Genomic DNA, 24,758 nt, shown 5'->3' on the forward strand with positions numbered 1-24,758 from the left:
TGGCTTCTGAATTTTAAAAAAGCTTGTCGTGGAGGATTTAAGCATGACAGCATGGTTACTACTGAATACATCACTGTGCACTTTTCTGAAAAGTACACCCTTTTCAGCTTCTTAAAGCATCCTGGTCTGACAACAAAAAATGTGGTACTTTTTAATTACGGTAGAAACGAACAAGATAATCTCAAAAATGTTGATTGTTTTTGAACTCTTGAACTCGCTGGTTTCCAAAGCACAGTTGCGCATTTTTTGTGGAATTGTGTGTTCGAGTCAGTTCAGGGTGAATTTTCCCATCAGAATGACTTCATTATGCATTATGTTTCAGATATTATTATGTCAGAAATACAAAAGAACAAGGAATAAAACTTTCAGAAAAACAAATTTATCTATGACCTCAGACAGCATTTGTAGAAGCACAGAAGACTAATGAAGACCAGTCAGAGAAGCCAGTCTCCATGAAAGAAATATGATGTTATGTATTTGTTTCATTTCAACAGCTATAATCACAACTTGAAATCAACATGATTCACTCAGCCAGTTTACGAATCACATTAGATTACCACCAAAACTAATGTGTTCCACATGGGAAACGTCTTCCTCTTCCTCTCCCCCCCCCCCCCGTGCCATGGCCCTGCATGCTGGTGTATGTTGTTTCCAAAGGGTGGCGTTACTGACAAGTGCTTCATGCAGAGACTTTCGTAAGTCCTTATATAATGTGGAAGGATAAATATATAAATACTTCTTTGTAGTAATTGTGTACTGTGTTATGTTTATGTATTTTATGCTTCTCTTTTATTTTCTATTATCTTTGTTGGCGCTTTACTGTAATAGATCTCATCATTCATTGAATCTTTTGGGATTATATGTAAGCTTGCCAAAAACACCAGGCCTGGTGGTTAAGATTTAGAACAAAAACAAAAAAAAACATTCTTTTTACACATAAGCATTTTACAAAATCTACAAAACTACAATATGCATATAAAGTCTGTTTTATACCATGTCCTGAACATTCACACAAACAAAATGAATGTTTGTGTGTGCATGTATGTATATGTGTGCACACACAAACACATGTACTCATGCATGTTTATCCTTTTGCTTTTTCTTTGTTTTGTTTTTGTATTTTTCAAGGAGTCTGGAGACTCAAGCCTCAACCATGGATACATTTTGATAACATAAAATAATTATAATTTCCTGCTAAAACCATAAACTACCATTAAATGCTATCTCAGTCAATGGACAATTGTTTTTTGACAATGATTACCCAATACCTTCTCTCTTGTGCTCCCTCTCTCTCACTCTCACTCACACACACACACTCACACACACACACAAACACAGATGCATTTCTTGTTCTATTCCTCTGCTCTTTTATATCTGCCTTGACTCTTCTGGCATGTGAGTGGAGCTCTTTAATAAACCTCAAACCAACATGGCAGTATGGGAACCAATCAGGGTAAAACCCATCCTCAGAATCACAGATGAAAGGAAAAGGAAGAGAAAGAGAAAGATTGTTTGGGCAATATAATTAAAAACAGACAAATATATAGAGAGAGGTAGAACTCATGTGTGCTGGCATATACAATATTGAAATGTATCTGTCATTTTTTATTTTTATTTTTTGTTTGTTTTTCAATATTGTATAAAAAGTAGTATGAAAAGGGTATCTCTTAATTTCCATCTCATACTAAGACGACAGCAGTGCTCTAAACATTCCCTCTCTTTAAAACACTCACATTCACTCTCTTTAAAACACTCACATTCACTCTCTTTAAAACATTCACATTCACTCTCTTTAAAACATTCACATTCACTCTCTTTAAAACATCCACATTCACTGTCTTTAAAACATTCACATACACTCTCTTTAAAATGTTCCATTCCACGTCCATTTTGGTCCTTTCTCCTCTTTTGCGTTGCACCTGAGGCAGAGAGGCCATTCTGGCAATCAGAGTGCTAATCTGCAGCAGTTATGAGTCAGGATCTTATGAGAAAACATGGTTTCTGCAGATCAAAGGACAAACTCTGAAAGCTCATAGGCCCTCTCGGTCTATTCTACAGGCATGGCCCTCTTAAAGAGCTCCAGAGCCTCACGGATTGGCCGGTGGTGTCATCCCTCATGCAGGTGGCAAAGTGTGTGGAACAGCCTAATGCTTGTGTATGATCCATGCTGTTAATGGTGACACAGCCATTTTACACGTGGGATGACTTGATTCTCAGCAGATCACAGTTCACTATACATAATGGATATTATATATATATATATATATATATATATATATATATATATATATATATATATAGAGAGAGAGAGAGAGAGAGAGAGAGAGAGAGAGAGAGAGATAGATAGATAGATAGATAGATAGATATACACAGAGAGAGAGAGAGCAATGTAGACATTCAAAATTGTAGTGAAGCACACAAAGTTTCCAGAGAAACAGGACGTTTCAGCCAGAGGTCCTTCAAAGTGCTTGCACAGCTGATGAAGGACCTCTATCTGATACGTCCTGTCTCTCTGGAAACCTTCTGTGCTTCACTACAATTCCTCTACATCTCCTACTACAGATACTGCAGTTACCTGGAATCTTCTTTGACTATATACACATAGTATACAGTATCTAAAACTGCATGAACTGTATTAAATTCAATTCAAGGTGCTTTTTGTCATTTTGAATTTTCAGGCATTCATGGTTATAAGAGAGCAGTGAGCATTAGTCTAAACACAGAGGCCCCTTTACTCATTAGACATACTCAACCTCATTTCAGCACTACAACCAGAAGAACAGAGGGAGAGGGAGAGGAAGAGAGAGAGGGACAGGGAGAGAAAGAAGAGAGAAAAAGAAGGAGAGAGAGACAGAGAGAGAGAAGCAGTCATCACTGTGTGAGTCTGAGTAGTCGGATTGTTTGCAGTCTCTACAGGTCTGCACTCTGAGACACGTTTCCTCTTCATTCAGTCAATCAAAGCTAATAAAAAAGTGGCATGGATAAATACTACCCCTCAGAGCGAAGATCAAGACACAGACACAGAGGGAGATTGTAATCCTCCTCTCTCTTTCTCTATCACACTCTCCCTTACCCTTCTCTCTCTCTCTCTCTCTCTCTCTCTCTCTCTCTCTCTCTCTCTATCTCACACTCTCCCTCCCCCCTCTCTATCACACTCTACCTTACCCTCCTCTTTCTCTACCACACTATCCTTCTCACTCCTCTCTCCTTTTTTCATTCTGGCTATTCCTTTCCCTCTCACCCCTCTTCCATTCTCTCCCCATTTCACTCTTTCCTCTTTCTTCCCCTTATCTTCTTTCTTTCTCTGTCTCTGTCCCTCTACATCTGTCCCTCTCTGTCTCTCTCATTCTCCTTCTGAGCTTCAACTCAGTCCTCTTTACACTACTCTGCTTAGGTCATGCATCCCACCTGACCCTTTCTGGAACCCTCTTTTAACACACGCACACTCTCCCTTCCTCTCTCTCTCCCTCTGTCTCTCTCTCTCTCTCTCTCACTCTCTGTTTCTCCATTATTTCACGATGGTCTTTGTATGTCATTTCTCCTTCTTTTCACAGGTACAGCAGGAAAAGTGTATCTTCCGTTCCAGTCTATATGAACTTCACATAAACGTAAGACTGCTACGACTGCAGTTCTTACGGCACTGGACTGAGATCTGAGATACAATTACCAGCCAGCAGCAGATACCACCTCTAATCCGATTAAACCTCCTGACACGCAGATGTTCAAATGACACCTCTGTCGGTGCCTTGTCATCACATATTAAAATTTCAACCCGCTCTGGCCTCCTCCTTGTAATCCAGGTTTCAATCTATCCTCATGTCCTCCGTTGGCATATCTTTTAACACAGGACCCTTAATTCAATCAAAACACACGTTCGATAGACGGGCAGCTCAGAAACCTGTGGCAGGCCAATAAGAGAACAGAAGAGGGATGGGGGGCGGGGCCTGCACTGGTACCTGAAGGCGACACAAGCCTGAACATGATAACAGTACAGCAGCTGCAGCCAGACAAATTTATGCATATACACACAAAAATATTTAGCATAGATTGCTAATAAATTGCATTTTTTTTTTTTCTTTTCTAGACTGTTCCATTTTTAATGCTACTTTTGTGATCTCTTTTCTCTATACACCTTTAATGTATTACCTCCCACACACACACACACACGCTTCTTCTCATTCCTCTCCACTCCTCCCTGCTCCTCTTTCTTCTCTTTCTAATCCTCTCTTCTCTCTTTTTTTCTCCTCAGCTTTCCTCTTTCATCAGTGGGCTTTCATTCTTCCCACCCTCTCCCTCCCCTCTCCCGTTCCTCCTCTCCCTCCCCTCTCCCGTTCCTCCTCTCCTCTCTTTCCCCTCCCAACTGTCCTCCTCGGTTCTCTGTCTGCTGCGCTGTGACTGCGAGGAGAGGGGAGGGAGAGGAGGAGGGAGGAAGAGGAGGGGTGGGTCAGTATAAAACCCGCGATCTGAGAAACCGCCTCTGCAAACAGACCCAGTCTCTCCTCCCCTTCTCTACATCTGCTGCTCTCACTCTTTTCTCTTTCACTTGCACTCACACTCTCACTTAGTCTTTTCTCTCTTCTACCTCTTTCTCACTCACTCTATCTGTCTCTCTCTCTTTCTCTCACTCTCACTCACACTCTCTCATTTGGCTCACTTCAGCATCACCCTTCTGCTCTTCGCTCCAGAACTGCAAGAGAGAACTGCAACTCTCTCTACCAGATACTGGGATACTTTTTCCTTTCTTTCTTTCTTTCTTTTTTTTTCTGGAAGGGGGAAGGGTGTGTGCACGTGTGTTTGTGTGTGTGTGTGTGCGTGTGAGAGAGAGCACAGAAGCTGCTATTCGTGCAAACACAGAGAGCGCACACGTGTGTGTGTGTGTGTGTGTGTGTGGGAGGGGGATGTAGGAGGCGTGAGACTTTTCCCACCAGTCCAGCATAGCCACCGGGCCAGCCAGGAGTGTGCCGAACCCAGCAACAGCGAACAGCCCAGCCTGTGTGTGTGGGTGTGACTCCCTCTCTCCCGCACACACTCTTCAACGTGCGTCTTAGGATCCTAGCGGTGTCCTTTCGTACACACCCCTCCCCCACCCCCACCCCCCTGCACACGCACACACGCACCCCTCTCGCTCTCTCTCGCCGGTTGACTTCCTCCACTCCTGCAGCCACCATTTCGGCGCCCGGAAGACCCACGCTGGCCGCCCAGCCGCTCCCGCGCCTCAGCCTGGGCAGGAGGACACTGGTGGCGGCCGCCGTGGGGGTCATGCTGGTCCTGGTGCTGGTGGTGCTCATCCCCGTGCTGGTCAGCTCCGTGGGCGCGGACGGCAGCCACTACGAGATGCTGGGCACGTGCCGTATGGTGTGCGACCCCTACCTGAGCAAGGGCACGGCGGCGGGACCCGCGTCCGGCACCGCCAGCACGAGCTCCTCCGCGCAGGCCGAGGCCGAGGTGCTGGCCGACCGCGGTGACGTGCCCCCACCCTCCACGCTCGTCCAGGGGCCGCAAGGGAAGCCGGGACGGCCGGGCAAACCCGGACCTCCGGGCCCGCCGGGCGAGCCGGGGCCCCCGGGTCCGATGGGGCCCCCGGGAGACCGAGGGGACCGGGGCCGTGGCGGCAGCCCCGGGCTTGGTGGCAACGGCGCTGTGAGCACGGTCACGTACAACACGCATCCACGCGTGGCCTTCTACGCCGGCTTGAAGAACCCACACGAGGGCTACGAGATCCTCAAGTTTGACGACGTGGTAACCAACCTGGGCAACAATTACGACGGCACCCTGGGCAAGTTCGTGTGCAGCGTGCCGGGCACCTACTTCTTCATCTACCACGTCCTGATGAGGGGTGGAGATGGGACCAGCATGTGGGCCGACCTTTGCAAGAATGGACAGGTGAGGGTGACGCCTCTTCACTGTGGCCTCTGGGATCTCCTGCTGAGGTGTGTTCAGGGGGTGGATCTTGGTTCGACTCACATTTACGTGCAGTTCCGTTCATGGGTTTGGGTTCGTGTTTTTGGAATAGTCCTGGTGTGGTAGTTTATTTAGTTTATTGCCACTTAGTTTCAGAGGTTCTCTCTCTCTCTCTTTCTCTCTCTCTCTCTCTCTCTTTCTCTCTCTCTCTCTAGCCCCACAATTAGCATACCATGCCTCTTTTGTATCTATGCCTTTTTCTCACTTTTTTTCTGGATTCTGTATCTCACCTGTTGTTGTCTGAGGGTGACTTTGTTTCGCTAATGATCTAGTACTGCGCGCGGGCAGGTCGGCAATTAATCTGATTGCTCATAATCGCGCCACGGCGGCGTTTTATCATTCTCTCTCCCTCGTCTGTTGTTTCGCGCGAAAGTGGTGGGAGACGTGGAAGCATCTGCTGCGAGTTGCGCTACTTCCCTGGAGCGCATAGTTGGAGTTTACACAGCTGGGGTGGCACACCCTCGAGCCCAGAGAGAGGAGTCGCTGCTAATGTGGAACGGGAATCGCGTCCTGCCCCGAGGCGCTTAATGCGCGCTGACATTGCGCTCGTGTCTCTCGGAACAGAAGGACAGAGTTGCTTTTTTTCCTCTCTGTCCCACATGTTCTTTCCCTAATGATACATTCTCAGCAATAGGGAGTCAAAAGTTACTGCTTATAAGTTAGAATACTTTTGCAGCTAGGCATTATAATCTTACAATTTGTCTGTTAAATTAAATTTAACCCAAATTTGAGTTGAGCATAACGTTATAATAAATGTCGATGAGGTTTTACATGATATTTCATATCATTATATATATATATATATATATATATATGTAAAACCTCAAACAGTATTTATTATAGCTTATTTAGTTTTTCACTTGAAAACATCTGGCTATGTTAATTTAATAGAACACGTCATGTGGCACCTGTGCCATTTTTTTTTCTGTAAAACTTGCGCGTTGTGTTCTTTTTTCCTCTCTGACAGTATTACTCTGCTTTGCCGAATTGGCGTGGGGAATAATAACTGACACCAATGGGAGGTTCGATTAACATCGTAACTCCACGTGTGTAAAGCGTATTCAGTCAGTGCGGCGCTAGCGATTGCCAAAAGTGTGAGTGCCTACCAGCGTTTCTGCGTTAATGACTATTTTGGTCCACCCAGCTCCCGCATAATGTAATCTCTCTCTCTCTTTCTCTGACCATTTACAAAGCCTTTCTTTCTTTATGCACTGTAAAATGATAGGTTAATCGTAACAAGTGCAATGTGCATGATCTATTCCGGGCTTGGTAGATGCATCACGCCTGGTGGCGCTGAAGATATGCTCAATCATCGCACTTCAGGCGATCACTCAGGTGGGCAATAAACTCCCGTGAACTCTGTTTGTGTTACGGGACATGCAACAACACAAACATGGTGGCGTTTACGTCCGTCATAATGCAGCAGAGGATGAAGTCGACCAATTAAATAATAAATTGCGATACTTTAAAGGTCCCCCAGTTTACCAGATAAATAACCCAGTGTACTGCGAGCAATTAATGTCGCGCTGCAAAGCCCTCTAATTTCCCTCATCACACTTCATTTAGTCAAGTGCGATTATCTCAACTGTAGTTACCCCTGTGACTTTGTCCGAGGTGTTTAGTGGTTTCAGACTGGCTAAATGGAGTAGGCTGAATTAAAAAGTTTCTGTCATTCATGGGAGTCGGGCGTTAAAGCGCCTGAAGGCTGAATCACAGAGGATCAACTTGCATGGGATGCTTATTTATACCATGCATTTGGAAATGTATTATTTGCACGTGTGTGTTTCAGATTTGTTGTTTTATAATTATCAGAAACAACTGCAACAACAACAGCAATAATGACCGATTCGTTTTTTTTTCATTTCACAAAATATTCTCTAAAAATTGGATTAGATAAGTTTAGTATGTCCAATAATGTACAGTTTTAAATTGTACAAACAGGTATGCATTGAAATTGCAAATAACATGTAGGAATCACAGCGTAAATGTTCAATTATGTTCAGCGCAGCTAGCCTGTATTTAGATTGTTTCACCACGACCGATATGCCACATCAAGTTTTATACCCCGAGAAACAGAGTAAAACGCGTAATGCGCAATGTCTTCAAATATCGTCAAGTCCTTATTTTTTCGTTTTGGCGAGGTAATTTCTGACAGTTTAAGGACCACGATAGCGCAATCGACCATCAAACTTCTCAAAGCAAGAGACCTGTAACCAAAAAAAAAAACATTTTTATTTCTCCTGCTTTGTTGTGACGCAGAAGGAGCGCGCGAGCACATGGAACCGTAAAACCCCCGAGATGGAACGTGACGTCGTTAGATTAGCCGCGGCCTCGAGGTCAACGCGCTCCATCAAACCCGCGCCAGGACGCGCCGTTGCCGCGGCAACTGAAGCTTAGAAGAGACGGGCGATATTTCAGTTAGATAAATACAATTACAGAAGGGCTGCCCGCCTGCCGCCACGAGGATGCCCGTTCGCGCGCACGCCAAAGAGACGTAGCGCGGACGTTACAGCGCGTGAAAGAACAGAGCTGCGCGTGGAGGAAGAGAAGTGTTACGCAGATCTAAAGGGGTCTCTTTGGACTGAGAGATCATTCATCACGCATCACACACATCACGCGTCGGTCACAGGTCGAGTTGAACAGGCCGAGAAAGTTATTTATCTGAAATAAATTCATACTGCTGAACATATTTTTGTGCGTACGCAGTTAGGCCAAAATCAAATCCAGACCTACATCTCATGACGTATGATACGTCTATTCGTTTTTAACGCATATAAACCAATTTTTGACAGCCTCGATTTAATAAACACGCCTTAAACAGTCTCTCTGACTCCAACATGTGCAGGTCTTACCTCAGATCCTTCTAGCATAGAGGACAATGTGTAGGCTAATGTGCATAACTGGTGAGTAGTCCCCACTTCAGTAACTCCTGTTGGTTAACTTTGAGACATTACTGGCTTCTCAACCTCTGACAAGGTTAACCTATTTTCCCACTGTGGTAAATCTCATAAAATAACAATATTCCACTGATTTCATGGTTCAGGCTCTATATTATTTGCTCCGTCTATAAATGTGCAAGTACTATATGGTACCATGGAATTTGTAGTATGTGCCCAAACCAAACAGTAAACACATGACAAGATACAGCAGAGGGGTCAGCTGCTGCGTGGGGGCTGAACATGGTGTGTGTGTGTGAAAGTTATGTTAAAATGCAGGTACAATAGCTGAAAGAGGACTGACGGAGATTCCAAATACTACTACAGGTGATGTGTGGATTCATTCAGAATATAAACCTATTTGAGTAACACTTTCTATAAATTCAGTATCTGTATTGTCTTAAAGTGTATTAGTAAAATCTATGAGGTAGTCATAACGCATTATAGATATTCAACTTTATTGTCACTGCTTAGTACATGCACAGGCAACAAAATGCAATAAGGTAAAGATCCTATACCACGAGTCAAACCTGGGTCGTCTGGGTCAGAATCAGGAATCCTGACCACTAGACCATTTACAACACGTCTTAATTTTTAACAATTAGAACAAATTTAATTATTCCCATATTTAATTTGGCATAAGCCCCATTAACTGTAAAATATTATCTGTAATAATATTAAAATTATGTAAATGTTATAATAATAGTGTAAGTCTTTACCAAATGCCGTAATGCACCATGAATGGTCTTTGACCTGTTCATAAAGTCATTAACCAATGTAATTAGTTTCATCAAATGTCTATGTAGTGTGTTGTATGTGTTATGCAGGTTCATTCTGTCACTAGTGGGACTAACGTGGAGAGCTTTATTTACATTGTGAGGATCGGCCCTTTGTTAAGTGCCTGTACCACGTAAAAAAGAGGCTTAAGTCACCTCTACAGGTTGTCGATACGTTTTTATATGAGCTCTTAGGGCTAAGAAGACTTTAGAGTTGACAGCTATTAATTTATGTATACTTCTCAAATACCATCTTGGAAAACACTATAAACACTCTTCAGATAAATTTTGTAGTTATTGGCTGTACGATGTATATCTATATTAGGAAAAACAAGCAAATAAATAACAAAATTAAAACAACAAACAAAATGCATATTAAATATGAGACGTTAAATGACAATAACCTTAATGACACTAAATGATGACGGTGATGGCAGTAATAATGTCAAAAACCGGTAAAATATGATAATGCATAAAGAACGTTCTAAAATGTCTACTACAGTATTTTAACATGTTTTGTATGTCGCTATGGACATTGATGTACTGTTAAGGAAGTTTGTGTGAAGCATTATAAGCTATTATGAATGCATTTAAAGCATTTTTAGATGTTCTGTTATAGTTGCTTTATATAGAGTATTATTCGTTTTTTAAACCTCTGCTGATAAAGCTGCCAGCTGAGTTCTGTCTTCACATTTTATTGCCTGTTAATCAGGGAATAAGCAGTTTGTGCCCAGGTGTCATGAAGAATCACAGGGGCTGGGTGATAGCAATAGTGGCCCTTGGACACCTATGCAATAGCACATGACCAGTGATCTTTAATCTAGCATATGACACTTCAAATTAAAATGCAGGTTGCCTAATAATTACAGATCCAACCTTTGCATACTGATCAGTCACTGGGTGGCTGTGTGCACCAGCCAAGAGTGTAAGAAAGGACGTAAACCACACTTATGTGGGCATATGAATATTTATGCATAAATATGAATATGTATGCCTAAATATGTGCATTATTGCACATCTTCAAAATGTCCTGCATATGGAACTGTGACAAAACCTAATATTAAAAAATTGTCCCGCAATGTTAAAAGTGCATTTTGTTTGTTAGTTACAAAATTTGACTTGTGACAGTATCATAAACATTTTAATGTCTTTGATAGCCTACAAAAATGAGCGTCTGTGTGTTTGGAATAGTTGCGACTTCGGTTCTTTTGCACACCTGTGCTGTGAGCGTGTGCTTCATTGCGGCACCGAGCCCGGGTGAGGAAGACGAGGCTCAGAGGAAGGCCTGGCGGAGTGGCTCGTCTCGGCGTTTACAGCAGGCGTGGAAGGCGAGGGGAAACATATGTTGCAGTAAAGTGGCGTCTGGCACCAGAGCCATTCACTGCTCCCGTGAGAATCGTCTCGGAGATGCTTAAAGATAAGCCCCTCCCCCATCCCTGGGGGAGGAGACTAATCTTTATAAAGTGGTTACCACCTCACTAATTAAACAACCTGCGCACATCAGAGGAGAGAGAGAGAGAAGTTTGAGTGTGAGTGCTCTCAGTGAGTGTGTGTATGTGTGTGTGTGTGTGTGTGTGTGTGTGTGTGTGTGTGTGCGATAACGTACAGGTGCAGGTGTGGTGGTACCTGTACCTATGTTTTTTCATCGACTCACTGCTGAATACATAGCCACAGATAAACAGAAATACACATACAAGTACACACATGTACACTCAAACATACATGTGCATACAGACACTTGCACACACATGTGCACTGGCGCGCGCGCACACACACACACACACACACACAGAAGTATCTTGCATTCTTGTGTATTTGGAATTTGTGAGCAGGCTGTTGGAATGTGTGGAATTTGTGTTTCATTATGGACGTGTGTGTGTGTGTGTGTGTGTGTGTGTGCTGCCAGATACTAAACGGATGGAGACTTTTATTGTGAGTGTGTGTGTGTGTGTGTGTGTGTGTGTGTGTGTGTGTGTGTGTGTGTTTAATAGCTTTAGGCTGTGGTTTTGAAGGTCTTGCTTGTGGATTACATCCCTCCCAAAACCATAATGACTTTGTTTCCATTTCTCTTCTTAGCTTCGTTCACACACACACACACACACACACACACACACACACACACACACACACACACACACACACACACACACACACACACACACAACCACTCCAGCTCACGGACGCACACATCCAGGGGGCATTACTATTCATCTTTTTTCCAGTCCACTTTATTGTCTTTCCAGGCTGACTGCACTGCTTTCACCCCCCCCCCTCCATTGTTTTGTGTCTCCTTTCCATGCCAGATATTCTTCAGCATCTCCTCTTCCTCAGCCTGGTCTGTCAGGTGGCTTCCTCCCCTCCACAAGGTTTTGTTCTCCCCAGTGCACAGTCGAGGTTATGGCAGCAACGCTCCAAATCCATTTCCAAGCAGAAGGAGAGGGAGGGAGAGAAGGAGAGAGAGGGAGGAAGAGGAAGTGGGAGGGAGAAAGAACGATGTAAGCAAAGACATTTGTCCTGTGCCAGGAATCTGGTTTAATGGTAATTAAAAGTTCTGAACTGGATCCAGAGGCCCTGTCGGCATCCACCCCGCCGCTCTGATCCGGAGTCTGCTGCTCCGCTCCGCTCACACGGACTCTTCCAGAGGGAATGTCAGAATGTCTATCACCCGCTCCGGTCTTCCTCGCTTCCTCCGTGAGCAGGACCGTGACTCCTGCAGGAGTGTCGCTCTCCTCGCCTACCGGGGTGACAGCTCACAAAGGACTCGGAGCGGTCGACGGCTCTGCCCCCCCAATTCACTTCCTCTTCCTCTCTCTCTCTCTCTCTCTCTCTCTCTCTCACTCGCTTTGGGTGGACTTATGGCCCTTAAATAGGCACGAGAATGACATTGAACACGAACATGATTGCTCGTGTTTGTTCCCTCTGGGCCGCATTTCCGAGCTGATGCTCACCTCTCCCCATTACAGCCGTGTGCTGCTGTCAAGCGTCTGTGAGCTTTTCGACTAATGTCTCAGAGAATGAGAACTACAGTGACATTGAGAATTACAGTATGCACTCATGGGTATTTGATTCTGTGTGTGGATGTATGGGTGATCGGGAGTGTGTCAGTGTATGTGTGATTGTGTAGTTGTGTGTTTCTATATATAAAGCAGGACGCCGGAAGGGCTTGGCAACATACAATTACTTTTCCTCATGGGTTGTGTTCCCATTATGACACACTGTGTGTATTCAGAATGCGTTGGTAATTTATACACACTAGGCAAGAAACTGTAGCCATCTGGAGGACGCTGAACACATGTCTGAGAGTCGTGTTTTAATTAAACAACATCATATTCACTTATTAGAATCACACCAATTATTCCAGCATAAGCAGGTAGTATAGGAGCATCAGCATAGTCGCCCATGTGCGTGGACGGCTCCTGGAAAACGATGATCGTGTCTGTCCTGGGACAAGACAAGAACATGGACAATAAAAGCTCGCAGGACTTGTGACTTTGGTTTTCAAATGCATTCAGTGTGTAAATAAATGATTAGTTACAAAAAAACACAAGACACCAACTTGTTTTAAAGTACCTTTACCAAACGATTATGTACTTAACCACAGTGTGGTTGCATAGTTAACCAGAGAGTCTCTCTCTCATTCTCTCTCTCACTCTCTTGCTTTCTGTTTCCTAATCAGTTGAGACAGCGGGGCGGGACCTTCTCCACTGATCTAATTGGTTGTTGCATTTGCCACTCAACAGACTAGAACATTGAAAGTGATCTAATTGGTTGTTCTTGGGTTATTAGCAGCTGCTTGCTGTGAGTAAATGGCAGGTGTGTCAGCGTGGTGTGCAGTGAGGAGATGCAAGGCTTGTTTATGGCTGAGGCGTCAAACATCAGAAGCACCTGCTCTCCTAACGTAGGCCCTATGGCCAACTACATCTGTATGTCCAGAAAGGGGTTGTTTGTGTGTGTGTGTATGTGTGTGTCGGTATGTATGTATGTGAGTGTAAAGGCAGTGGTGGTGTGTACACAGCGTGCACACTAAAATAAGCCCTCTCCTCTGCCTGATTCGTCTGGCTCTCTGACTCATAAGAAAGATCTCTATATGATGACCACAAATAAACACACCAACACCCTTGCTCCCTGTTTTCTTATGATGGACACATACCCAATAAAATTGTTTTGCAGACATTCCCATAGCTTGTGCGCACACACACACACACACACACACATATAAATATATATATATATATATATATATATATATATATATATATATATATATATATATATATACTCTCTCCCACACACATACACACACACACACGCAATCACACACACAAAAAGGACTACATCTGGGCTAAGTTGGTGTCTAAAGTTGTTGATGATTCAATGATGCTTCACAATGGCTCACGTCCCTGTAATCAGCTCTGAAGCTTTTGTCTTTTTCACTCAAAAACAAATACGCACACAACAAAACCCACAAAATCACACCCGTACATGTACACACACATTTAAGCGGTGCCAGGTCAGGCCATTACTCTGTGTGTGTGTGTGTGTGTGTGTGTGTGTATGTGTGTGTGTGTGTGTGTGTGTGTGTGTGTGACTATTTAACACCTCATTCACCTTTGGAAATAAACAAGGGCTTCTATATGATAAGAGCCCTCTGCCCAGCCATACATGATGAATAGGGCAATTCATGAAAAATGTATGCTGCAGCAAAATCCCTTCACACTCTCTCTCTCTCCACCATCCCTCGTTCCCTCTCCTCATCTTTCTCCCTCTCCCCTTCCTTTCCCCCAAAGACTGAAATTACAGCTCTCCCCTCATTAAGAGGCTGAGAGGAGGGGAGACCACTCCATCAATCCGAGAGTCCTTATAAGAAAGCGGGAGCGCGTGGTTACACATGCACTGCCTCGCCCCTCACTGTGGCGACCCTCCGAGGGGCCCGGGCGTTGTTCCGCGGGACCCGCACGCAGTTAGCCTTCATGAAGATTCATATGCACAGAGACCGGAAGCAATGTGCTAAACAGCAGAGCTGTCTGGCAAAAGACTTCATGAGAATTTATGGGGCCGACAAGGTTCTCATTAGGGCTACGCTCTTAAAGGCATGGCGTGTCTTCTAGGCGTGCAGATACTTCTGGCGAGAGGGCTCGCAGCCTGGATCGCTGAATCTCCCAAACCCCACGTACCTGCTGCGTGACAGGCTCATTTAGGTTTGTGTCATGTGGCCCAGTGAAGGCAAACATTAAAGGGATGGCTCAATGACCCCAACATAGCACGCAATGTGCAGGAATCAGGAGCATAGAGATATTTGCATATTCAATGACCAGTCGTGTCCATTTATCAAAGCAGCACATATCTGAGACTGATCTAATCCGTTAAAGACAAATTCTAATAAAAAAATGCGTTTATGTCACAGTCCTGGTCATATTGTGCATGATTTATCTTTCATGTTGAAATGCAACAACTCTAAAATGCCACTAAGGTCAAGTGGGAGTGGAAGAAAATCATCCAATCATATCACTTCCCTTCATCAAATCAAAATGCCACGGATAAACCTCAAGTTCTACCACTTCCTGAATATTCTCTTTCCCTTGGTCACATCAGAGAAGAAAAGTATCACAATATCCAACTCACACTGTGTTTTAGGATGAAGGAGTCTCATTACAGTGCGGGACTCTTTCACGACCTTTCTAAGCCAGGAGCACAATTGGTGCTAACAGGGAAGATTCTGCTATGGTTTGTTTTCAGTCCCTCTCTAATCCACACCTCTTCTGTCCATCATTCCAGAACCTCCTGATCCCTCTCGCCAAACACGTCTAATCATTGTTTAAGCATTACACCAGTGCTCTCTCAGCCCTCCGGAGCAGCTGGTGAGAGATTCTTCCCATATTTCCTCACGAGGAAGCAACAGATGGCGAGAAAAGGGCGTGCAGCACCTTTGCAGAACACGTGAGTCTCACAGCCAGGCGTAGGTCTGTAGTACGTCACGCTGGCAGGCGTAAAACAGCCCAGTGGCCCACCGCCATCCGTGACCAGACACAAGCAAAGCAGCCCTCTTACTCCAGCGGATGCAGACGTCCAGGCCAGGTCTCAGCTGTCCAGTGAGATGCAGGTGGGAATTGAAGTTCAATTGCTCTCGCGTGAGTGGTGGGTGGAGGGCCAGTCTAACTATTGCTTGGGCGTGTATCTCACGGTTTCCCCATCGGGCGTAATTAGGGTGTGACGCACGCTCACCAGACACTTTATTAGAAACAACTTCCTTGCACCTACATCCAGTGGCCACTTTATTAGCTCTCCCCACCTCATTGGTGCGTTTTACGGGTGAAACATCACAGACGGTGCAGACTGACCATCTGTTGCAAGGCTCACTTCCTCAGCCACCCACCTACGTCTTCATCACCGCTCCTCTCTCTCTGTGTGGTATGGGAATGGTATCATAGAGATCTGGTAGTGGTAGTGACACGGTGGCAGGATGTTGGTAGAATGGTAAAGACATTGTAGTGGTGTGGTGTGTTCAGATGGGAGGGGCCCATTTGGTCAGATTAACCTCTGCGATGTCTACGTTTTCCTTGACAGTGCTTGCGCAGATTACTCGTAGATTGTTTGTAATTTTGGTGTGAGCTGGATCTATTAGTCCAATTCCCTGGATCTTACGCCATCTCTCTCTGATGGTAAAGGGCAGGTCTCAGCACTCTGGTGCCCAAGGCCACTAGAACTTGAACTTATGTCCAGCTCAGTTGAGCGTTCCCTCTCATCACATTCGGAAACATAGAAAACAGATTGTTATATTGTATGTCATACTAAAGTAGAAAATGTATATTCTGATTATGAATCTACAGCAGGGACACTGTATTGGAATGGTAGTGTCAGAGCTCGATTTGAGGGATAAATGAAAAGAGACAATATGAGTGTCAGTGTCTTGTTATGCAGACTGGCAAATGTTCCCAGGAGGGGAGTGGGAGGTTATACGTAGCTCTGCCTGGACTTTGATATATTGCTAAAACACCACAGTGGAAATTTGAAAGCTTTTGTCTATGAACATATATAACACAATGCACACAGGTCAGTCAGGGTACCATATCAGGAGGTAATCATTTGTGTTGCATTTGTCACAGTCAGACAAAGAGTTGCTTCAAACTCTGGAGAGCAGAGCGAACTGCTGCCCCAAACCTGTCCAGTGCTCGCTGTCTCTCTCTCTCTCTCTCTCTCTCTCTCTCTCTCTCTCTCTCTCTCTCTCTCTCTCTCTCTCTCTCTCTCTCTCTCTCTCTCTCTCACTTTCTCTACCCTCTCTCTCACCCTCTCTCTACTTTACTCAACCTTTCTCCCTCACCCTCTCTCTCTCTCTCACCCTGTCTCTTTCTCTCTTTAGTCATCTCTCTCTCTCCCTCTATCCCCCTTTTCTCATCACATAGTCATTTTCTCCCTCTAATTCCCTTGCTGGTTTTCATTAATTCTCTCTATTTCTCTCACATACCCCCCCCCCCCTCTCTCTCTCTCTCTCTCTCTCTCTCTCTCTCTCTCTCTCAACTGAATCTAAAATCATTACAGTGAGTGCATGGGTAGAGCGCTTAGATGCTGATCACTGGCTGCTGATCACTGGGTACTGATCACTGGGTGCTGATCACTGGGTGCTGATCACTGGATGCTGATCACTGGGTGCTGATCACTGGGTGCTGATCGCTGGATGCTGATCGCTGGGTGCTGATCGCTGGGTGCTGATCGCTGGGTGCTGATCATCAAGAAGGTGGAACCATTTTATATGGCAAAGTGTTGCATGGTCAGCCAAAAGAAACACCACTACTCGCACTCAAAAGTAGCAGACTTCAGTCTTGCACAAGCTTTAAAATTTTCATGCTAGCCATTCTGGCCTTCTGTTCTTGATGAGATTGAGAAAAATGACCCAGCTCGAATACAGGTCGCATTTGTGCTGTCTGTGTCATGAAGACTCAATTCAGGGAGCATTAGACTGCAGGGACTAAAGTCCAAGGAGTCGTTCCCCTTTCCCGTCCCATTCTCCCAGTACCACTGGCATCACTGTAGTGGCTTATTATAATCTCGGGTATCTTTAATTCTCCTGGAGTGATTTCACAAATGAGATCAGTCACATTGCAATGTATACCATAGTTTCAAACAAGTCACTGTCTCAGTGAAGCCTGATTATGCGCTGTTAAGCCAATGCGAGCTCAGGTTTCCACCGCCACTCGATTGCTTTTTAATTACCCTTGTAATGATATCCAAACCCGGCAGTCAACGGAAGTCCCTGTTCCCTGAAGACCAATATTAAAAAGTGTGTGTGTATTGGGGGGTGGGGGGGGGGGGGTGCAGATTAAACCTGGTTTCATCAAAATCCTCTCCAACAAATCCCACACACTCCCCAGGGTGCGTAGAGCTAACCCTTCTAATAAGGCTCGTGCAGAGACTGTGTGTGTTACGGGTGGATTATTTGACATTAATATGCACTGGACGCTCCTCACCATGGATTCAGAATAGCATCCTTTGTTTGCACATCGATATTAGACTCACCAGATTTAATCACGAAGATAAACAATGAAAAGGCGAAAGAAAGAATGAAGAGACAGACGGAATGACAGGGGAGAGAGGTGGAAAAGATTGAGACAGAGAGAGAGAGAGAGAGGATGTCGGCCAAAGCTAAGGTTGCTGTGTGAGTTCTCTGCCAGCAGTAGACGCTTTATTTCACAAGCAAACGCATGAAAGCAGACCGTGTTGACAATACAGACAATAAAGTTACTTCATGGAGGAAGAAGTGCACAGATCAGCCTCTTTAGCTTCATTGTTTCATTGTTCCATTGTATGGTTTGATTTACTAGACTTCATTGTCTGTCTCTTGACAATTTACAGTATTGGCATGATTAGTGTGGAAGCACACTGAACTTACAGTCCACTATGACATTTATAGAAATCAATGGAAATTGTTTAACAACCAAAGTAAAACTGCTAGAAAGTCCTACCTTTCAAATTCCTTGTTACCTCTTTTTCTTTTTTAGGTGGACTACCCAAGCACCCTATGCCCCATCTTAAACTTCAAATGCTAGTAAAATATTTTCCATTAATTGCAAACACCATGGACCAGGAGGCATGGGGGCAAGAAGCTATCTTGTCATCATTCTCGTCAATTAATCACGAAGCACTCACTAATGTGTTTTCACTCTCTTGCACTAGTTGGTTCCTTCTCAACCTTCTAGCCTCTGAACTACTCGGCCTGCTCTCAGGTGACATCCTGGGCATCGCCGGCCACTTCGACAAGAAACCGATCCACAAAGTTTAAGTTTTAAAACAGGTTTAAAATTTTAGAATCAGGCTTCTTCTGAAAAGGTGTTCTTCACCCCTCCTGACCCCTCTTTGCTCAGCAATTATCTTCAATTTCTAATATTCCCTTCCTGGGCAATTTTTTTCTGATTTCTGTTCAATGATATGATTACCTGAATTCCAGTCGTTTGAAGTACATATTCTCATCTGGCTTTCAGTTTTATCATAGTACATGATCAATACTTTAAAGTGACTTCAGAATTCAGAATAAGCAATATGGTTCTTTACTACCAGTTCCCTTTCTCTTTATAAATATTAGTGCCAATTTGATATACTTGACCAAAACATACTACTAACACATACTACTATATAATACTACTAAATCATACTACTTAGTTCTTAAATACCTGGGTGGCCTGTATTTTACATCAGTTCCAAGCATACGTGAATGCACATGAATATGCTCATACAGGTTCTGGATTGATCAAGGTTTGCTGCTGAGCCTACACTATTGAATCTATATGTGCCCCTCTTAGCCAGAATTAATAATAAATACATAATAAAATAATGAATAATAAGCAGAAGATACGCAGCAGTATATCTGCGTTGCTTTAAACGTCGACCTTAACATAACATTTTTTGTCAACTTACCTGCATTATTGTGCTGTTCCTTTTCTGGCCTATCAAATAATCTCTAGATTACAGAATGTAACATAGCTGGAGAACGTTGACATGCACAGGAAAGTGGGAGCTAATTTCACTTGTTCTCAAACAGCTGCGCTCTCTTTCAGAATGGATTTTTATTTATTGATTTTAAATAGATTTTCAAATACCATGGTCTTGCTACACTGTACCTCAGTCAATTGATTATTTACCTCGTCGTGCAAGAGCTCTCAGATCGTCCAGCACTAACATGTTCAGTAACATCGCAACTCAACGGTAGCTCATGCTTGACTTAACCAAGGAGAGTTCGGACTTTTTATTTTACATTTTTTCACCTATTAATTAATTAATATTATTTTATTTACATAATTTTGATTATTATTTAATGTCATTTTTACATTGTTGTTGTTCTTTGCTTTATATTTTATGTCTTAATTTATGCATTGAATTTTATTGCTATTGCATTCGTCTGTAAAGCACTTCATAGACCGTGTTTAAAATGCGATATAGATCAAATTTAGAATGATTATGTTTAGTAGTAGTGGTAGTATTTAATATTGATTCGTTGAAATAAATGACAATTAAAAACTAAAAAATATATGTAACACGTGTAAAAACATACATTAGCTCTGAATATTTACATGTACTTTCCTTATGCGCTTTAATTTAGTTACTCTCATTAAATCCTTCAGTTGGTCTGGGTTTGCATCTTTTTCATTTCCATGCATGTCCTAAACCCATGACATTTCTAGAATACAGTGGAAGTTCATTGCTTTCCTGTTGGGTTCAGATAGACAGCAGGGCTGGAAAATGTCCCGGGAGCTCTGCAAATTTCAGCAGATCGTGTTTTATCCAGACTGCACTGTGGGTCACGAGAGCACCTTTGCAAAAATACCACACCTGATATTCCTGAGTGGCTGGCTTCCTCTAGCTGACTCCCCAGGAGTCACACCAGCCATGACACCTGCCATGACACCATAACCGTAGAAACCCAAATGATCCATTTTCATAACAGTTTGATTTATTTAACTTTTTTTGCTGTTTTTAATTCAGTCAGTGAGGTGCGATGTTCATGTGAACATTACGTTAACATCACGTTAATAGCAGGGGTGAAATTCACAGCATAGATCACAACTATTCACTGTTTTGTGTCATTTTTCAGAGGAACTGTGTTACAGGAGACACCTGTTTGCAAGAATGATCTACAAATACATGTCTTATATTGCACTGCAAAATAAAATAAAAGCATACAAGCACTTAAAGATTTAATGATCAAAAATGTTTGTCAAAGTAGGGACATATTTTACATTTGATTTTAAAAACAGCTTTAACACATTAGTGTTTCCATAGAGGACGGATACTATAAAATGTAAATATAAATGGATGGTTTATTCTTGTTCGAGGAATACCCAGCCTGTCCGTCTTAGTTGTTCTGACTCTAATCCCACACGCTAGCTGATCAGGGAGAAGGGGGCATGTGGACGTAAGAGCTGGGTGCATTACTTTGGGCTTAGCACTGATCTATACCCGTGACGCTGTAAATGCACTGGCTGTCAATGACTCAGATCAGAAAGAAAAGCAGCAATCGTGTTTTATTTAAATTACACCAAAATCTCTCGTCTTGGAGCACACCTGAAAGCTTAGGCAGGGTAGAGTTCTTTACCATGGTCAGCCGCAGGTAATGCCACATTCCAGCGTTGGTCCTGAAGGGTCGGGGGTCAGCACAGTTTGGTGATTTTTCTGCTCAAACTCAACTGATTTGATTTTTCAGTTAATTGCCAAGTTTAGTGGATGTAGTGAAGCCAGCAAGTTGTTGAATTGGACGACAGCCACGCAGGGCCAGAGCTGGGCAGACCTGCCACAGGCTGACGCAGAGAGACTATGGCGGGCGTGTACTGGCAGATGGTCTGTCTGTCCATCCGCCACTCACTCCCTCCGTCTCCTGCCAACTGCTTGTCTCACCATCCAGCCTCCCATCCAGCATCTGTAAAAAAACCTTCAATGTGGGTGAGAAAACTCACATCATTTGATTCAGTTAATCGGGTTAGTTTCTAAAAACCAGTAAAGCAAGCCATGGTGCCCATCGCTAAGCCACAGTGAGTTATTTGCCTGTGGTCCAGACCGGCCTGGATTCTTCTGGATTATTCTGGGTGTGCCGCAGATCCCGGGGTAGGAGGGGACGTGTTCAGCAATGTCACTTGCATGGGGCTGCAGCCGTATGCGGATGTGTTCGGTAAACAACACATCTGATCAATACTCAGCAATTCTGGCAATCGCTGCTTCAGCACAAAATGGATTGGGAAAGGAGTGAGATTATTCGATTTTAAACCACCAGCAACCTCACCACTCTTCCATTATGCTCTCTAATTCTTTTTGTTTTTCTCATTTTTTCTCTGTCTATTCTCAAAGTGACCCCTTGACTTCTTGTTATTGTTTAGCTTGCTTGTGTTCTGTAAAACTTCAGCTGCCTTCATTATGTATATATATATATATGGAGATGTTTTTATCAGTATACTGTGCTGGTGTGTTGTGTCGAACTTACATAAACACATTTGTATTGAGGCTGGGTTCTAAATCTGCCACCACTTTAAGTTAAATGGACGTTGTAGAGGAGTCACAGTCTGGCCTTGAGCACAGTCCTCCCACACTGATAAAGGCGCTACACCTGAAGGACACTCCTCCATCAGTGGCCTATTCCCTCTCACCAATTCTACATCCCACCCAGACACACAGACGCAGCTCCACCTCCATATGGCCATGACCTCTGGGGAAACCCCCTCTGCCAGGGTAAATCACCAGCCTAGACACACACACACACACACACACACACACACACACACACACACACACACACACACACACACACACACACACACAGACTCAAAAAGCCACCATGCCAATGAGACAGGTGGCAAGATGAGCATCACTAATTAATCTAGCCATTTACCCAAGCAGTACAAATATGTGTGTAGGTGTGTGATTGTGCATGTAAAACACTCCCTTCTCCTTCAATGCCCCAGCCTTTTGTCTGGGCTGGACTGCTCCTTTCTCATTTCTAATTACCTTTCTCACAAACCTACAGCATTTACCACAACCTGCAGCAAGATATCAGGCATTTCTATAACATAAAAACATGAGTGACAGTGCACGCGCACACACACACACACACACACACACACACACACACACACACACACACACACACACACACACACACACACACACACATGCACACACACACACATATACACACACGCCTGCGCCGTATGCAGTTTCGGTTTCACACCTCAGCCCACACGCCTCACCCTGGAGTCTGGTAGAACTTTTCAGATGCAGCTCTTAATTAGATTACTAACAGGGGTCATGAAGAACGAGGATTCACCACACACTCACACACACACGCACACATTCCCACGTACCCAAAGTTGTCAAATCCTTTCTCTAAAAGTGAGAACATGATCGAAATAGCAGACTGAATGCAGATCACAGGATCTTGGCAAGTTACAGGCAGATGCATAAAACTCCAAAGACCATGAAATTCCACCTCTGAATTACAGAGAACACGAGCAGTCTGTCTCCACCTGGACGTACCCTGTGGCTTAAGCTTCCATTCACCAGACAGATTACAGAAATCCGCAGCAATTTCCCAATGCTGAAATGTAATTCTCAAACAAATCCGGGCTTATTAAATCTGATCATGCCTACCTCCTGTGCTCCTCTCCCTGCTCCACTTAGCACAGACTGTAATCTCCTGTCTCTCCACTTAACGCAGATTTTTATCTTCTAGTTCTCCACTTAAGTGTGTGTGTGTGTGTGTCCTGGATTTGTACCGTTTGAGAGATAAATTCTATCCCTTGGGTATTGAAAAACTCTGGCTGTAGCGGAGGGCGTTTTGGTTATGAATGAGGTTTGATAATTGCTGAAAGCCCTGATTGGACAGGGCAGCATTGTGAGAGTGTTGTGTGAAAACCGTTGACCTGGACCTCACCTGTGTCCCTGTGCCCTCAGAACATCGTGGCCCCGCACCTGTACACTTATTAGTATAATATTTTACCGTGACCTTCTTTTCTCTGCTTCCCTTCATTTCCTGTCTCTCTCCTTCCCCCGCTTTCTGTGTTTCTCTCTCATTCTCCCTTTGTCTCCCTCTTTCTCTGCCTGTTTCTCTCTCCATCTTTGTCTCTCTCCTCCTCTTCATTTCTCCGGCTCACAGGTGAGAGCGAGCGCCATAGCACAGGACGCCGATCAGAACTACGACTACGCCTCCAACAGCGTGATCCTGCACCTGGACGCCGGGGACGAGGTCTACATCAAACTGGACGGGGGCAAGGCCCACGGGGGCAACAACAACAAATACAGCACCTTCTCCGGCTTCATTCTCTACGCCGACTGAACCGCAGAGGACACAGCGAGACCGACAGCAAAGCAGAGAGGGAGAGAGGTGAGAGGGAAAGGCCAGAAGAAATGAAGAAAGGAGCTTTTACCAACTCATGGCTTTTGTTTCACTCCATCACTTCGACCATCGTTTCTGTATTTTTTTTTTCCTGCTCCAGTGCAGTGTCTGTGGCACACCTGACAACAGACTCTCACTGGACAGAAGCACTGTGTGCCCTCCGCGAAGCACATTATTGACAAAAGGGAAGGACATTTTGGGGGGGGGGGGGGGGGGGTTGTGAAAACCCCCCACCGCATCGTTGGAGACTGAAGGAGGGACATTGGCAGAGGACCTTTGTCTCCTAGTGTGCTCGCCCCTAACGTATCTCACTTTGCCATCTACAAATACGAGAAAACAAACATATATATATATTTTTTGAAGCCTTGCATTATTGACTAAGGGATCGTTTGAGATTGAGTTTAGCCTAGTAAAAATTATATTTCAGATAATTGAAAAATGCTTGTGCCCATGAAATTCTGTGCTCTCTTTAGCTCTTTGTTGCTCTTTCCTTCCTGTTGGGGAGGACGTGTGTCTCCTGCTCCGCGGACATGCCCTCTGCTGCTGTGTGTGGTGCTCTGCGTGTGTGAGGGTAGCAGCTGTGACTGGTGGCAGGATGCTGCCCATGAAGGGCGTTTGGAAACAGAGGATGCCGTCACGCCATCTTCCCTCTCTACTTCTTTCTCCCTCTTCTCTCTTTCCTTCTTTTCCCTCACTCTTCTGTCTCTCTCCTCTCCC

The 24,758-nt window shown here is 44.2% G+C and overlaps 1 protein-coding gene across 2 annotated transcripts; it reads left to right on the forward strand.

Moving 5' to 3' along the window:
• The first annotated feature begins 5,128 nt into the window (after window positions 1-5,128).
• c1ql1l2 (complement component 1, q subcomponent-like 1-like 2) lies at window positions 5,129-24,249 on the forward strand. Of its 2 annotated transcripts, none has more exons than XM_076997032.1 (2): window positions 5,129-5,883; window positions 23,802-24,249. In XM_076997032.1, exons 1-2 carry the CDS (start codon window positions 5,260-5,262, stop codon window positions 23,979-23,981), a joined length of 804 nt encoding a protein of 267 aa, XP_076853147.1. In that variant the 5' UTR covers window positions 5,129-5,259; the 3' UTR covers window positions 23,982-24,249. The 2 variants fall into 2 exon arrangements, with proteins under 2 accessions (XP_076853147.1, XP_076853146.1); XM_076997031.1 differs by lacking the exon at window positions 23,802-24,249 and adding an exon at window positions 11,977-13,795.
• Window positions 24,250-24,758: the final 509 nt, after the last annotated feature.

Source organism: Brachyhypopomus gauderio, chromosome 2, assembly GCF_052324685.1.
Source record: "Brachyhypopomus gauderio isolate BG-103 chromosome 2, BGAUD_0.2, whole genome shotgun sequence".
NCBI classification, from domain to species: domain Eukaryota; kingdom Metazoa; phylum Chordata; class Actinopteri; order Gymnotiformes; family Hypopomidae; genus Brachyhypopomus; species Brachyhypopomus gauderio.